General features: G+C 37.5%; 1 protein-coding gene across 3 annotated transcripts in view; it reads left to right on the top strand.

Moving 5' to 3' along the window:
- The window catches only part of spag9b (sperm associated antigen 9b), a 61,014-nt gene that overhangs the window by 25,526 nt on the left and 21,057 nt on the right, over positions 1 to 14,431 (top strand). For all 3 annotated transcript variants that reach the window (XM_055150624.1, XM_055150625.1, XM_055150626.1), the window contains 4 exons: positions 10,447 to 10,744; positions 11,973 to 12,066; positions 12,752 to 12,876; positions 13,903 to 13,960. In XM_055150624.1, coding sequence (XP_055006599.1) covers positions 10,447 to 10,744; positions 11,973 to 12,066; positions 12,752 to 12,876; positions 13,903 to 13,960 — 575 coding nt within the window. The remainder of the gene's footprint in view (positions 1 to 10,446; positions 10,745 to 11,972; positions 12,067 to 12,751; positions 12,877 to 13,902; positions 13,961 to 14,431) is intronic.

The following is a 14,431-nucleotide window of genomic DNA, read 5'->3' as shown; positions in this document are numbered from 1 at the left end:
ACAGACAGGGCTTTTTGTTTTGTGGTCAGGTGAGTTTACCATCTCTGTTTTAATTCTGACAAAATGGCTTCCTTTCAGGCCGTTCTTCTAGGGCTGAGTGAAATGGCTAATAAATGGTAACGATTTATAATAACTACACTTTAATTAGCCTGTAGAAACCAAAAAAAACCAAAAAAAACCCATACCAAATAGTTTATTAAGAATGATTCAGGCTTAGTAAATACTTAAAGGTTTTGACTAAATAGTTACTAAGCCTGAATCACTGTCATCTCTGAATCATTCTCATTCAAATAAAAAAGGTCATTATGAATTAAAGTGGGACAAAACACCAAAACATTATAGAGCCGCTAAACTATGTACGATATTTTCACGATATTTATTGCAGTATTTTTTGGAGGCTAACAAAACTGTGAATGTACTACTTTTTCCTCTTAAAATGCCTTGACATGATTAAACACAAAGAGCTAAGACTTAAAAGTGCTTAGAACAGGTTCTCTTTTTTTTCTTCTTCATATAGTCTGCGCTGAAATGGAGCAGAGGCTCATGGTCTTTGTAGTTCCCTCTGTCTTTTTAGCTAATGATGCAACGTAACTATTAATTTAAGCGAAGAGACTTGTAATTCGATGTATTGTGATGGTCCACGATATTATTGTGACTTTTGATGGTTATTGTTACATCAGAAACACCTGGTTTTATTCAGGGCAGTCCTGTGTGATGTCATATAGTACTTCAGTGGCCACTAAAGGCAGCCACCCAACATTCTGTTTGCTCCACACCGCATGCTTTTACTGACATAGGATTGGCTGTCGACCCTAACGGATCATTGACTATTAAAATTAAATCGATTCTACAGCCCTAGCCCATTACATAAATCAGAATACAAGAATTAGGGTTGTCAGAAGTATCGAAAACCAGATGTTAATCGATACTAAAACTAGTATATTCATTTGAGCAGGTATCAATACTACAACAAGTCACATTCATACAAGACAGAAATGAATTTTTAAGATCACATAGACTAGTAAACATCCATAGACCACTATGGTACCTACCCGAACGACAAAGGATTACACTGACACAAGACTACATGAAGAAAGTACTATTATTTAATGTTGAAAATTGCATTCTACTGTTTAAATAAAGAGTGCTTTTTAAATTATCATTGTGGTATTAGACATCAGAATTGGTATTAAGTATTGGGTCTATTCCTTAGCATCAAAATGGAGTTTGAAATAGGCCTGCCACGATAACACATTTTGAAGTTCAATATATTGCTGTAAGTAAATATAGATGATAAACAGTGATAATGAAACTAATGTATGCCATTCACACAGTAAACCAGGAGCAGATTTAAACCACAAAAACTGTTTATTGCAGCTTTTCTACATTTAAAATAAACAGCAGAATAAAACGGTAGTAGTTAGTTTGCATGCGTAATGAGTCTTAGAAATTGTTAATTCAACTTTTTACATCTTAAAACTGGTCATATAGCCAAAAAATAGCAAAGAAAATGTACACATGATAACTACTGACCCCAAAAAATTGTGTTCCAACCTTTGTATATTTACTATATTGAGTCAATATAGTAATTATTAGGGATGGTATAAAATCTCATGCCACAAGATCTTGTGAGACAAAATTTTCACAAGATTGTGTGCACATGGGAAAAATTATCTCGTGTGAGATTTTTTTTCCAAGTGTTCACATTTGGATTGGACCAAAAACGATTAAGTATTGGTGAGTTACATCTTTTACAGTTCCAAAACAAGTACTAGAATGAAAACAAAAATATGAAATCAAAGAAAAGAAATGTGACGCCAAAACTGGAAATCGAATCGTGAAATGTATGTTTTAGGAATTATTTTAAAATCTCGTCTCGTGCTTTTGGGCCCAGTCTCATATGTCGTCTCATCTTGTGGAACTTGTATGTCGTCCCATCCCTAGTAATTATTGTGACAGTCTAGTTTGAAGTTGTAGTATTGTGACAACACTAATAAGAATGTAACTTCAAGAACTTTTCTAAAATCTACAAAATCTAAATGCAGTCTCTTACGTTGGCGGTTACACTTTGTCCCATCCTTCCCACAGCAGAGATGGATAAGAGCACCTCACATTACCTCAGAACGTTTCACGCGTTTCACTTTGACCACAAAAGCAGTGATCTGTGCTCTGAATCTTTAGCAGCTTGTAGTTTTGTGTGTTTGCCGGTGAGTAAGACCATGGCCCCACGCCCAGAGGAAGTGGTCCCATCTCGAGCCCACCTCTCAGCTCAGGGGGAGGGGCCAAGGACATTGCGTCTCCATGTGGTTGCTACTGGAGACCCGGCACAATGAGGGGCCATCTTGAATGTTAATGCTGGTTGTTAATGAGTGTAATTTTAACCGAGAGAACATTGGGCTTTGGAACAATTATGATCATGTGGCAACCAGAACACAATGTAGATAGTGAGCAGTGTATCTACGCTAAGAAATAACAACCAAAACTAGTACGTAGGTATGTGCAAAAAGATAAAAAAATCGATATATCATGATACTAAATATGGCAGAACAGTATTGTTATCGTGGCCTGCTGTATTGCTGTATCACCTAGAGTATTTATTATCTTTTAGCATTTTTTTTTTTGTGACAGCATGACTATTTTGCTGCTTATTTATAGGAAGGAAACTTGTTTCAAATTCAAACTCAAAAAGTTTATTGTCAATTCTTCAAATTAGATGTATTCAAATTAGATGTATTTCATGTAACTTTGCATATGTAGCGGTTTAACAAAGAAATATTGTTGCTAAAGTTTTTGGTTCCTAAAATCCAGTATCATGGGCAATGTATTGATTATTGCATGTATCGCAATATCATGATAATATCGTATCGTGTATCGAATCGTGAGGGGCCTTGTAATCCCCAGCCCTAGTAAGGTATAGCCATATTTTAAATTTCTGTTTTAAAATAATCTTTTACGATTGCTTCATTTAGTCGTCCTTCAAATGATCCTATACTATGGTCCTATGAAGTGCACAACTATTGAGAGGTTTTAATGGTGTAATATACATAATAGATATCACAAAGCACCAGAATTATATTTTGTCTGTACCTGTGTAATCATGGTGTCACGATACTAAAATTTCAAACTCTTATTTTGATACGAGGGAATAGACTCCATTCTCAATACTGATACCACAATGAAAAATAAAAAAAAACTTATTTTCAGTAAAAAACTGTATTTTCAGCATACAATCATAGTACTTTCTTTTATATTATTATCTGTGTAATCCCTCAGTGGTCCAGTAGGTTCCATAGTGGTCCATAGGTGTATACTAGTCTATGTGCTCTTATACAGCTCAACATCATTCTATAGACATTCAGGAAAGGTTCATTTCTGTCCTATGACTTTTAATACTTTATGACTTCCTTAGTATCAATACTTTCTCAAATGAGTATCTAGTTTTAGTATCAGTTAGTATTTCAATACTTTTGACAACACTACTTTGAAGTATTTTAGCATTTTCCAAGTTTGTTTTTTCACTTTAGTAATAGGAGGAGTTGAAGTAGGGGGAGTAGGGGGAGGGGGGGGAGGAGGAGGAGGAGTAATAGTAAGAGGAGTAGGAGGAATAGGAGTAATAGTAGTAAGAGTAGTAGGAGTAATAGCAGGAGTAGGAGTAATAGCAGGAGTAGGAGTAATAGCAGGAGTAGGAGTAATAGCAGGAGTAGGAGTAATAGCAGGAGGAGGAGTAATGGCAGGAGTAGGAGTAATAGCAGGAGTAGGAGTAATAGCAGGAGTAGGAGAAGGAGTAATAGTAGGAGTAATAGCAGGAGTAGGAGTAATAGCAGGAGTAGGAGAAGGAGTAATAGTAGGAGTAATAGCAGGAGTAGGAGTAATAGCAGGAGTAGGAGTAATAGCAGAAGTAGGAGTAATGGCAGAAGTAGGAGTAATGGCAGAAGTAGGAGTAATAGCAGGAGTAGGAGTAATAGCAGGAGTAGGAGTAATAGCAGGAGTAGGAGTAATAGCAGGAGTAGGAGTAATAGCAGGAGTAGAGTAATAGCAGGAGTAATAGCAGGAGTAGGAGAAGGAGTAGAGTAATAGTAGAGTAAGTAATAGCAGGAGTAGGAGTAATAGCAGGAGTAGGAGTAGGAGTAGGAGTAATAGCAGGAGTAGGAGTAATAGCAGGAGTAGGAGTAATAGCAGGAGTAGGAGTAAGTAGGAGTAATAGCAGGAGGAGTAGGAGTAATAGCAGGAGTAGGAGTAATAGCAGGAGTAGGAGTAATAGCAGGAGTAGGAGTAATAGCAGAAGTAGGAGTAATAGCAGGAGTAGGAGTAATAGCAGGAGTAGGAGAAGGAGTAATAGTAGGAGTAATAGCAGGAGTAGAAGTAATAGCAGGAGTAGGAGTAATAGTAGGAGTAGGAGTAATAGTAGGAGTAGGAGTAATAGCAGGAGTAGGAGTAATAGCAGGAGTAGGAGTAATAGCAGGAGTAGGAGAAGGAGTAATAGTAGGAGTAGGAGAAGGAGTAATAGTAGGAGTAATAGTAGGAGTAATAGCAAGTGTAGGAGTAATAGTAGGAGTAGAAGTAATAGCAGGAGTAGGAGTAATAGTAGGAGTAGGAGTAATAGTAGGAGTAGGAGTAATAGCAGGAGTAGGAGTAATAGCAGGAGTAGGAGTAATAGCAGGAGTAGGAGAAGGAGTAATAGTAGGAGTAATAGCAGGAGTAGGAGTAATAGTAGGAGTAGGAGTAATAGTAGGAGTAGGAGTAATGGCAGGAGTAGCAGTAATGGCAGGAGTAGGAGTAATAGTAGGAGTAGGAGTAATAGTAGGAGTAGGAGTAATAGTAGGAGTAGGAGTAATAGCAGGAGTAGGAGAAAGAGTAATAGTAGGAGTAATAGCAGGAGTAGGAGTAATAGTAGGAGTAGAAGTAGAGTAATAGCAGGAGTAGGAGTAATAGCAGAAGTAGGAGTAATAGTAGGAGTAATAGTAGGAGCAATAGTAGGAGTAATAGCAGGAGTAATAGCAGGAGTAGGAGTAATAGCAGGAGTAGGAGAAGGAGTAATAGCAGGAGTAGGAGAAGGAGTAATAGCAGGAGTAGGAGAAGGAGTAATAGCAGGAGTAATAGCAGGAGTAGGAGTAATAGTAGGAGTAATAGCAGGAGTAGGAGTAATAGTAGGAGTAGAAGTAATAGCAGGAGTAGGAGTAATAGCAGGAGTAGGAATAATTGGAGGAGTAATAATAGGAGTAGGAGTAATAATAGGAGTAGGAGTAATAGCAGGAGTAGGAGTAATAGCAGGAGTAGGAGTAATAGCAGGAGTAGGAGTAATAGCAGGAGTAGGAGTAGGAGTAATAGTAGTAGACATACAGTTGGAGTAATAGTAGTAACAGCCATTATGATTCAGTAATAATAATTCTTAATTCAAATAGTTGATATTGATTACTGAAATGCATTTTATCAGAGCAAATATCAGAACAAAAAACTGATCCACACTTTGATCCATTTTTTTGGGGGGGTCATAAAATCAACACTTTTTCAATCCCTGCACTGATACAGTTACTCTAAAAGGTGTATGCATCCAGGACCCATCCAGTATTGTTTTGGAGAACTTGCTTTCTCAGCAGAGTCCCAGGACTGCGTCACTCTTCCTCTATTGGGTGCGGGCTGCTGCTATAGCGACTGCAGAGTGGAGTCAGCTGCCTGCTACTGGAACTACAGCTCCATCTCTGCAGGAAAATAAAGCCGTGCTAGCTTGCTCCAGTCCAGTGTTTTTGTGTTCAGAGAGAGGATCCAGCACGTGCTCTCTGTCGTCACCGTCATCGATTTTCTCTTCATCAATCTCCATGCTATTTATAGAGTGTGAAGCCGGAGGTTTTAGTAGATCAAAGCGTGGCGGGGATGAGAGCGTGACCGTGTGGGCTTTTGTGAGACAATACTGTGCTGCATAACATAATAACTATGTTCCTCATTAGCAAAGTGTTCAGCAGCTAGGTCACCTTCTACCACTTCAGCAATATTGTCCATCAGTGTGATCAGCAGTGTTAGCAGTGCTCTCCTTTAGGGATGGACGAGCAATTTATGCTTCTAATACCTTTTTATTGAAATCAGGAAAAAGATATGAAATCTGGAATCACTATACATATATAAAAAAAAAAAAAAAAAAATGTGTGTTTCTCACCTTCCACGGTGGTAGGTCTCTCTCACCCTCATTCAGCTCGGGTCCTCTACCAGAGGCCTGGGAACTTGAGAGTTCTGCGCAGTATCTTTGCTGTTCCCAGTACTGCACTTTTCTGGACTGAGATGTCCATTGTTTTTCCCGGTATCTGTTGTAGCCACTCTTCCAGTTTGGGGGTTACAGCCCCGAGTGCTCCGATCACCACAGGCACCACTGATGCCTTTACTTTCCAGGCTCTCTCCAGCTCTTCCTTGAGCCCCTGGTATTTCTCTAGCTTCTCGTGTTCCTTTTTCCTGATATTACCATCACTTGGTATTGCGATGTCAACCACCACGGCTCTGCTCTGTTTCTTATCCACCACCACTATGTCTGGTTGGTTCGCCATCACCATTCTGTCAGTCTGTATCTGGAAGTCCCACAGGATCTTGGCTCGGTCATTCTCCACAACCTTTGGAGGTGTTTCCCACCTTGATCCTGGGGTCTCCAGCCCATACTCTGCACAGATGTTTCTGTACACTATGCCCGCAACTTGGTTATGTCGCTCCATGTATGCTTTCCCTGCCAGCATCTTACACCCTGCAGTTATGTGCTGGACTGTCTCAGGAGCCTCTTTGCACAGTCTACACCGTGGGTCTTGTCTGGTGTGTGTAAGCTGGCCAAAGGAGGAGATACAGACCACAGATATATATATATAGATAGATAGATAGATAGATAGATAGATAGATAGATAGATAGATAGATAGATAGATATATATAGATAGATAGATATAGATAGATATAGATAGATAGATAGATAGATAGATATAGATAGATAGATAGATATAGATATAGATATAGATAGATATAGATAGATAGATATAGATAGATATAGATAGATAGATAGATAGATATAGATAGATATAGATATAGATAGATAGATATAGATAGATAGATATAGATAGATAGATATAGATAGATAGATAGATAGATATAGATAGATATAGATAGATAGATATAGATAGATAGATAGATAGATATAGATATAGATAGATAGATAGATAGATATAGATGAGGGGTAAAGCTAAAGAGGTGACTGTGTAACTGTGTATTCTAAAATTTGACATAAAGAGTACCAGAATCAGTGTAGTATATTTGTTACTGAACTTACAACAACTTTACTTAAAGGTACAGTGTGTAACTTGATGGAATTGGCAAATCACCTGCAGGACTCCATGGAAATGTAAAGTTAAAAGGAACTAGGGCTGGGTAGTTAAGAAGTTGCCTATATGATACATACCTTGATGCATGGACCACAATATGATAAGTTTTAGAGGTCTGCGTGGGACGGAATGTTCAGTTTCGCTCCCACCCGCACTCTCATTGTGCAGTCTCACTCCAGTCCACGCCCCTCAAAGAACTGTAATTTTTCTTCCCGCTCCCACCCGCATCTGCAATATTTTGTCCTGTTCTCTCCTGCAAGTCCCGCAAGAAGTTGACATTTGCTTTCTTAAACTCTATCAAACACAGAGATGCGGAAAGGAATTATATAACATGTATGCGAGATTAGACCATGTCTGCAAGTTTAGCCTGCTTAAAATGTTTTTATTAATGCCAAATAAAATATTGAGCACAAATGACGTATGATAGGCATACATTAATCGTTTGTATATTTTACTTTACATTCATTTTCAGTTTGCGGAACTACAGTTTATTATCCTGCCTGCTCCCTCCTTGTGCAGTCCCACTCATGCCCGCACCCGCAATGAGCTTTCAAAATGTATCCCACGCTGTACTGTTTTGCGTCGAGTGCACTGCTCTAATGCATTTTTCAATACAGTGCACTTTTGATTAAATACGATTCGATAACATATTTTTCAAATCAATTCAGTACTGTTCATTGAAAAAAAGGCTAAATCATGACTGTGATGCTAAAAGTTTAGTTATATGAAAATCACCCTTTTTACTCATTAAAACAGTAAAAATGTCAACACAACTGTAGCTCTTACACAAAATAATTTTGTAAAATACACCAAAAACTACTCTTGGTGATATATCGATACAGTAGCCCACGATATCAATACTGTATGATCAAATTAGACAATACGATATATCGATATTTCAATATTTTTGCACCCCCCTATTTGGAACATTCCTCATGGAGATAGATTTTTTTATGGTATACTGTTGAAGATTATAGCTATAGGAGCAACAATGAGGCCAAATAAGAGTCAGGTTTGTGGAGAGGCCTTCCTACTGACTTTTTAAATTGTTCACTGCATTCATGAAATTTATGTGGCAGTTTTTGCGTTTTGTGGACCTCAGGAAGAATAGCAACTTTCATAGCAAAGAATAAAGAATAAAGGCAAGCCCATTGAGAGTAAGGACTATGTTTTTCAAAGTTTTTCAGTGCAATAAAAAACTAAATATGCTTTTTTGTGGTTAAAAAGTCACATACTGTGGCTTTAATTTGTGGGATTTGTTGTAGATTTTAAAACACTGATATAGAAATGGCCAAATATCAGTATCATCGGCCACAACGGCAACAAACATGTGATACCAGCTGAAAAAAATCTGTATTGGAACCTACATCCTTTCTCGTCTCTGAATGTAAAAATGAATGAGTTGAATATTTTCCTTTGCAGATCTTTTGAATTCTCTTTGGATACATACTGTTTTCATAAAAATATCCCATTCTGCTGGATGTAAAAGATAAATAAGAAGAAAAAAAACTATGAACTTTAAACTATAAAACTGCAGTTCATAAAGGTGTATGGAGCATTTCTTATATTAGTCAACCATAAATTCACAATATAAAGTGTCTGTTTTTATCACAAACCTCTTGGGAACAGTTTGATGTTTTCTCCCCCTCAGTTGGCGCAGTTGTTTCCAGTGATAGTGGAAAGTGAATGCTCTCCACAGAATCACGACCGTGCCGATAAGGAGCAGGTAGAGGGATTGGGAGAACGTGCCGTGGTGTGATGTGATAGATGCTAGCCTTTTGGGAAACACTAACCAACTAAAAGACGCATGTTATTGACAAACGGGGCATGCTGTACGGCTATGGTTAACTGGTCTCTAGTCAAGCTCACAAGACTTCATGAACTGCTCAGGAATGTCACCATAACAAATTGCAGTGTTGTAAATATTGTCACTTTCTTTCAGACTGTCACATTCCTAAAGTGTGTGATCATTTTGTGTTTTACATTTAGGTTTACTATTTTGGTGTTGTGATTTTAATACGATTAACTGAATATCTTGACCTCTGTAGTATTGCTCTTATGAATATCTGTTGTTTATTTTTTTTTGCATCTTCTCCTCTTAAAGTGCATTTGCCTGGAGGAAGAAACACATTTTTCTGACAGCTTTAATAAATGAAATGAAAATACATTTCATTGTACTTTATTTTTATTTGTCAAATCATAACTTTTATCTAATTTAGACATGTTTTGGCCCCTTTTAGGTTATGGTTGCTAGGTAACATACCTCCATATATGTCACATTTGTTCCCTGTGTCCAACAAGGAAGTAAAACCTTTACCAAAATCACTAGAAAAAATATTTTTTCAGTAAAATCCTAAATATAACTAATGATTAGGGATGAGACGAGACAAAATTTTCTCAAGATGAGACGAGATACTAGACTGGGTCCACGAGAAGGGGACAAGATGAGATTTTAACATTTAAATATATAAATTTCCAATTTTGGCCTCATAATTTGATTTCATAGTTTTGTTTCTGTTCTAGCACTACTTTTTGGAAACTGTAAAAAATTGTAACTTTTGCCTGGAAAAAGGTAGACTCATTGCTGTACCAGGCTGTTCTGATGCTGTTCTGATGGGTTGGAGGACATGGGGACCAAACGGATATGGATCTGTAAAACAAATACAGAGAGATATCCTTCTGGATTTCCAGGCAAATGTAACTCACCAACACGTAACCCTTTTTTGTCCAATCCAAACGTAAACACATGGAAAAAAATGTGTTCACAATCTTGTGGCAATTTTGTCTTGTGAGATCTTGTGGAACAAGATCTTTTACCTTTTCTATTATGATGTTGACTATGTTTTTGAGAAATGAGTAGTGTAACCTGTCATGTGCACTTTAAAATCACAAATATGTATGTGTGATTAATTATTCCAGTAATTCTCAAAAATGTTCTGTTTAAATTGACCTGGTTTACTGGTCTTTGTTTTTGAGCATGTGGTTTGGTTCTACTAACTTTCACTGAAGTTCCACTCCAAAAAAAAATAAAAAATCAATAATAAAATTTTAAAATCCTTCCAAATTTAAAACCTATGCTTTTGGTTCTCTTCTGTACAGGATGAGATGTCCAGTGCAAGCCATAGCTCTAAGTCCGGCTCTCCATCCAAATCCACATTCCCCAAGTCCAACAGCTCCTCTCAGGGCCCAGCGTCCAGTCTGAGGGGAGGGGCGACCACACCGGCCTCCTCAACAGCACCTTCAGACGTCACCATGGAGACAGCGGCAACACCCAGTCAGGAGAGAGGATCCTCAGACGGACTCCACAGAAACTTGGACGGCAAGATCGGCAAACCAGACAGCAATAAAGATCTCACCGGTGTCCAGAGAACTCAGGGTTCTTCGCTTAATGATGAAGGTAACTTGTGGGTTTGCTGTTTCTATTGATGTTGTAGTTACAGTTACAAGAACAGTTAGGGGTGGAAGATTAATCACAATCGAATTAAAATTTGAATGGGCACAATTAGCAGAGTCTACCTTTTTTTTCCATTAAGGATTGCGAATATGATTAAATTTGTGATTTATGTTTTAAAGCTCAAAAGCTCAAATTCTGTTTTTCTAATATAGGTTCCTCATCACACAAAGACCTGGAGTTGTATTTTGTTTTAGTCACACATGTTTAACACACAAGCCCTGCATATTTAGGCTGAGTCAAACAGAAAACACTCATTTGGATAATTTCAGGCATGCTCTACTGAAAGGTAAAAGGAGCTCTTAACTTGAAAACTACCACTTCATGACATCACAAGCTGGAACAGAGTATTTTGAGTTTTGGAGATGTAGACAGACTAATAATAAAGGATTATTCAAACATGTGTGAATTAAACAAAACACAACTCCAGGTTTGTTTTTCAGGAGGTAACAACATTATATATATACATTTCTAGTGGAGGGTCATTCACCCGTTTGTCTCCATGGAAATGTTTTTGCTTTGTCTAGAATATTCCACAGTACAGATTAAACCTCTCTATCACGAGGGAGTCACGCAGGGTACAGCATTATGCTATATTACAGTTCAGATCTGTGGAGAATCGCTTCTATTCACAGAAGAAATTATTGTATTTTTGAGCAACAGAAACACCCATAATGAATAAATGCTACATAGATATGTTTAATATCTATCTCTCTATATCAATTAATAATACATGGAACATTCCAGACAAAGCAATAACATGTAAGTACCCCCTCCACCAGAAAAGTAGCGCAGTGCACCTTTAAAGCTCACAAGAGTAAACTAGTAAGTGTGTAATATATTACCAAAAAGGATTCTGTTATATTATAATAATATATATATAATAATAATATTAAGGTATTAATGGGTTTCATCTTCCTGTTTATATAAAACATTTTTCATTATTCTGATACCAATGGATAAACCAAACCTCCAAAATGGCTAATTGGTATGGACAAAATGGGGTATAAAATAGAAAGTTAAGAAGACTAGCTCCACAACTAGCAATAATTTAAGATTTTCTCCATGCAGCCCAAAAAACTTGAGGCACTTTTGTTGATTGAGTACAATCAATGTGGCCTATAATTCCTAATAAATCTCAATCTTTGTGTTACTCTTTTCTCTGTCTTCTCAGATGGAGCAGACGAGCTGGAGAAGTCCGCAGTGCAGGCCATCATTGAGTCCACTCCTGAGCTGGACATGGAGCTGGAAGGCCTGAAAGCCACAAGGTACTGTTCACCTGTTTTTTATCAGAATAATATTACTTTTCAAGAATTTTCTGAGTAGAATCCTGTTTCAAAAAAAATATACTTTTGGCAATAAATATTCAAAATTTAGAGGTGCACTATGTCATATTTTGCATTGCTTGTCTCCATGGTAATTGTTTTTTCTAGAATGTTACAAAAGATGGCATTAATCTTGGCTATCTCCATGGACAAGCAGGTGATGCAGGTGACACTACCAGGTTACTAGTCAGAACTGCGGAGAGCTGACCCACTCACTGTGAGAAAAGATCAATTTAATGGCATACTGTACACCATTCCAGGCAAAGCAATAACTGTTACCTAGCAACCATAATGTAAACGAAGGCAAAAACCTTACTGCATCAAACAATACTTATGAGTAGACTATTAAAAATAAGTGACCCAACCTTTTTTTGTTTATTGATTATTGCCTTCCTTGGGTATAAATTGTCTCTGTATTTTAGATGAATTTTTAAATGACATAGGTCACTACTACCTGTATATTTGTATTTTTCTACACAACGTTTTTGTACAAACTGCCATTTAACTGGTGTGAAACTTTGATAAATATTGAGGTATTATTTATTAAGATATCACAGTATCTTGGCAAACCAAGTCAGAATTATTAGTCATATCCCCTTATAATAAACGTTTGTCTTTCTCCTCACAGTACGCCAGCTAAAGGGGGTGTAGAGAACCTGGCGTTTGACCGTAACACAGACTCTCTGTTTGAGGAGCTGTCCTCTGCTGGGAACGACCTGGTGGGAGACGTGGATGAGGGAGCCGACCTGCTGGGTAAGACGGACCTAAGAGGTACAATTTAAAAGACTGGAAAAACACTATCCCGACAAACGTTTTCTGATTTTGTCTCTGCTCACCTCCACGCAGACGAGTTTTCTGGTGGGTAGTAGCATTAGTATTGTGTATAGGTAGACTAGATGGTGAACATATTTAAGTGATACGTTGTGGTGAAATCACGCTAGGAGTGTTCTGCATGTATGTTTATGGTGGCATGTTCATCACCATGGATTCACAATGCATTACACACATTAGCAAAGACTGACTGATGTTTTAGATAGTCTGAATACAAAAAACAGCACATTTTCAGGAGTGATCAATAACAAGAGTTCATGGTCCTGTTGTGATTTTCAACAAAAAGGTGACAGTGACTAACTGAAAAACCACTAACTGTCATTTTATTTGAGAGGGACTTGTTTAACAATAAAAATCAGCTCACCAAAAACAGCTCCAACCAAGTAATTTTTTTCTGGTTAGTTCAGATTAGTCTAACGAAGTCTCAGACAGAGTAGTGCCTATAGTTAACATCACACTCCTAGGGAATTTTGATGACATGAGCAGCAAAGTATCAATCACGGCACTGCCCTGTATTCGGAATGGCAGCTGGGACAAAAATTAATTAATGGTATATTAAAAAATATACTAAGTAACTTTTCTGTTCATTCACTTGTCTCCATGGAGATTTTAATGCCACATCTTAGATGTTCTGCCATACGACAATAAACATGTATGTCTCCAACATAAAAGAAAATGTTATTCTGTCAGGTCAGGTCAGATACTCACAGTAAGAATACATGTTTTACCACATTACCATAGATTATATCAGTGCCAGTATCAGTGGAGGGCTCTTGACATTCTGATAAAATAAAGATTTGTGATTTACGTTCTCTTCTGCTGGCAGACTACAACTTTTTTGGTAAGAAATGTAGTGAAGGATTGCAAAAGATTAGTTAAAGCTTGTAATATTACAAAATACTGCCCATATATTTTGTATGCACTTATTTTGTCACTTGAATATTTAAGGTATGGGAAGAGAAGTGGAGCATCTCATCCAAGAAAATGCCCAGCTGCTCGAGACCAAGTGAGTACAATTTGAAACATAGATAACTGGGTGAAGCTTTGGCATTTTAACATATGACAGTGTTAATTACTGTGTTTTGATATTTTAGTGGCATTTGTCAATAATTTGGAAAGAAATTCTCCCCAAGTAACACCAAGGATAATATTTGGTATTTTGAGGACCACCAAATCTAAACCTTATTTTATTATATACTAAACCACAGACTGTGGGCAGAAGTTGGCTGAGGGAGTGTGACATCACCCATAGCCTTTGGTTGCAACCAAGTGACTTGCATCAGGGCTAGCAGTTGTTGAAGGTATTCGCCCCTTCCCACCAGCACCTGATTGGCTTGTTATAAATGTTCAGATTTTGATTTAGGGACAACATAGTGAAATAAAAACATCAGGATCATGTAGGTTGGTTTAATTTGAACATTTAAGACCATAGTGGCGAATTGTAGAGAGAGAGGGGCCAGGGTTTTTCAACAGAAAG

The sequence above is a fragment of the Boleophthalmus pectinirostris genome, unplaced genomic scaffold (assembly GCF_026225935.1).
Source record: "Boleophthalmus pectinirostris isolate CB_2022bp ecotype Guang Dong unplaced genomic scaffold, ASM2622593v1 HiC_scaffold_14, whole genome shotgun sequence".
Taxonomy (NCBI): Eukaryota; Metazoa; Chordata; class Actinopteri; order Gobiiformes; family Gobiidae; genus Boleophthalmus; species Boleophthalmus pectinirostris.
This window is presented reverse-complemented; position numbering and strand designations above follow the sequence as displayed.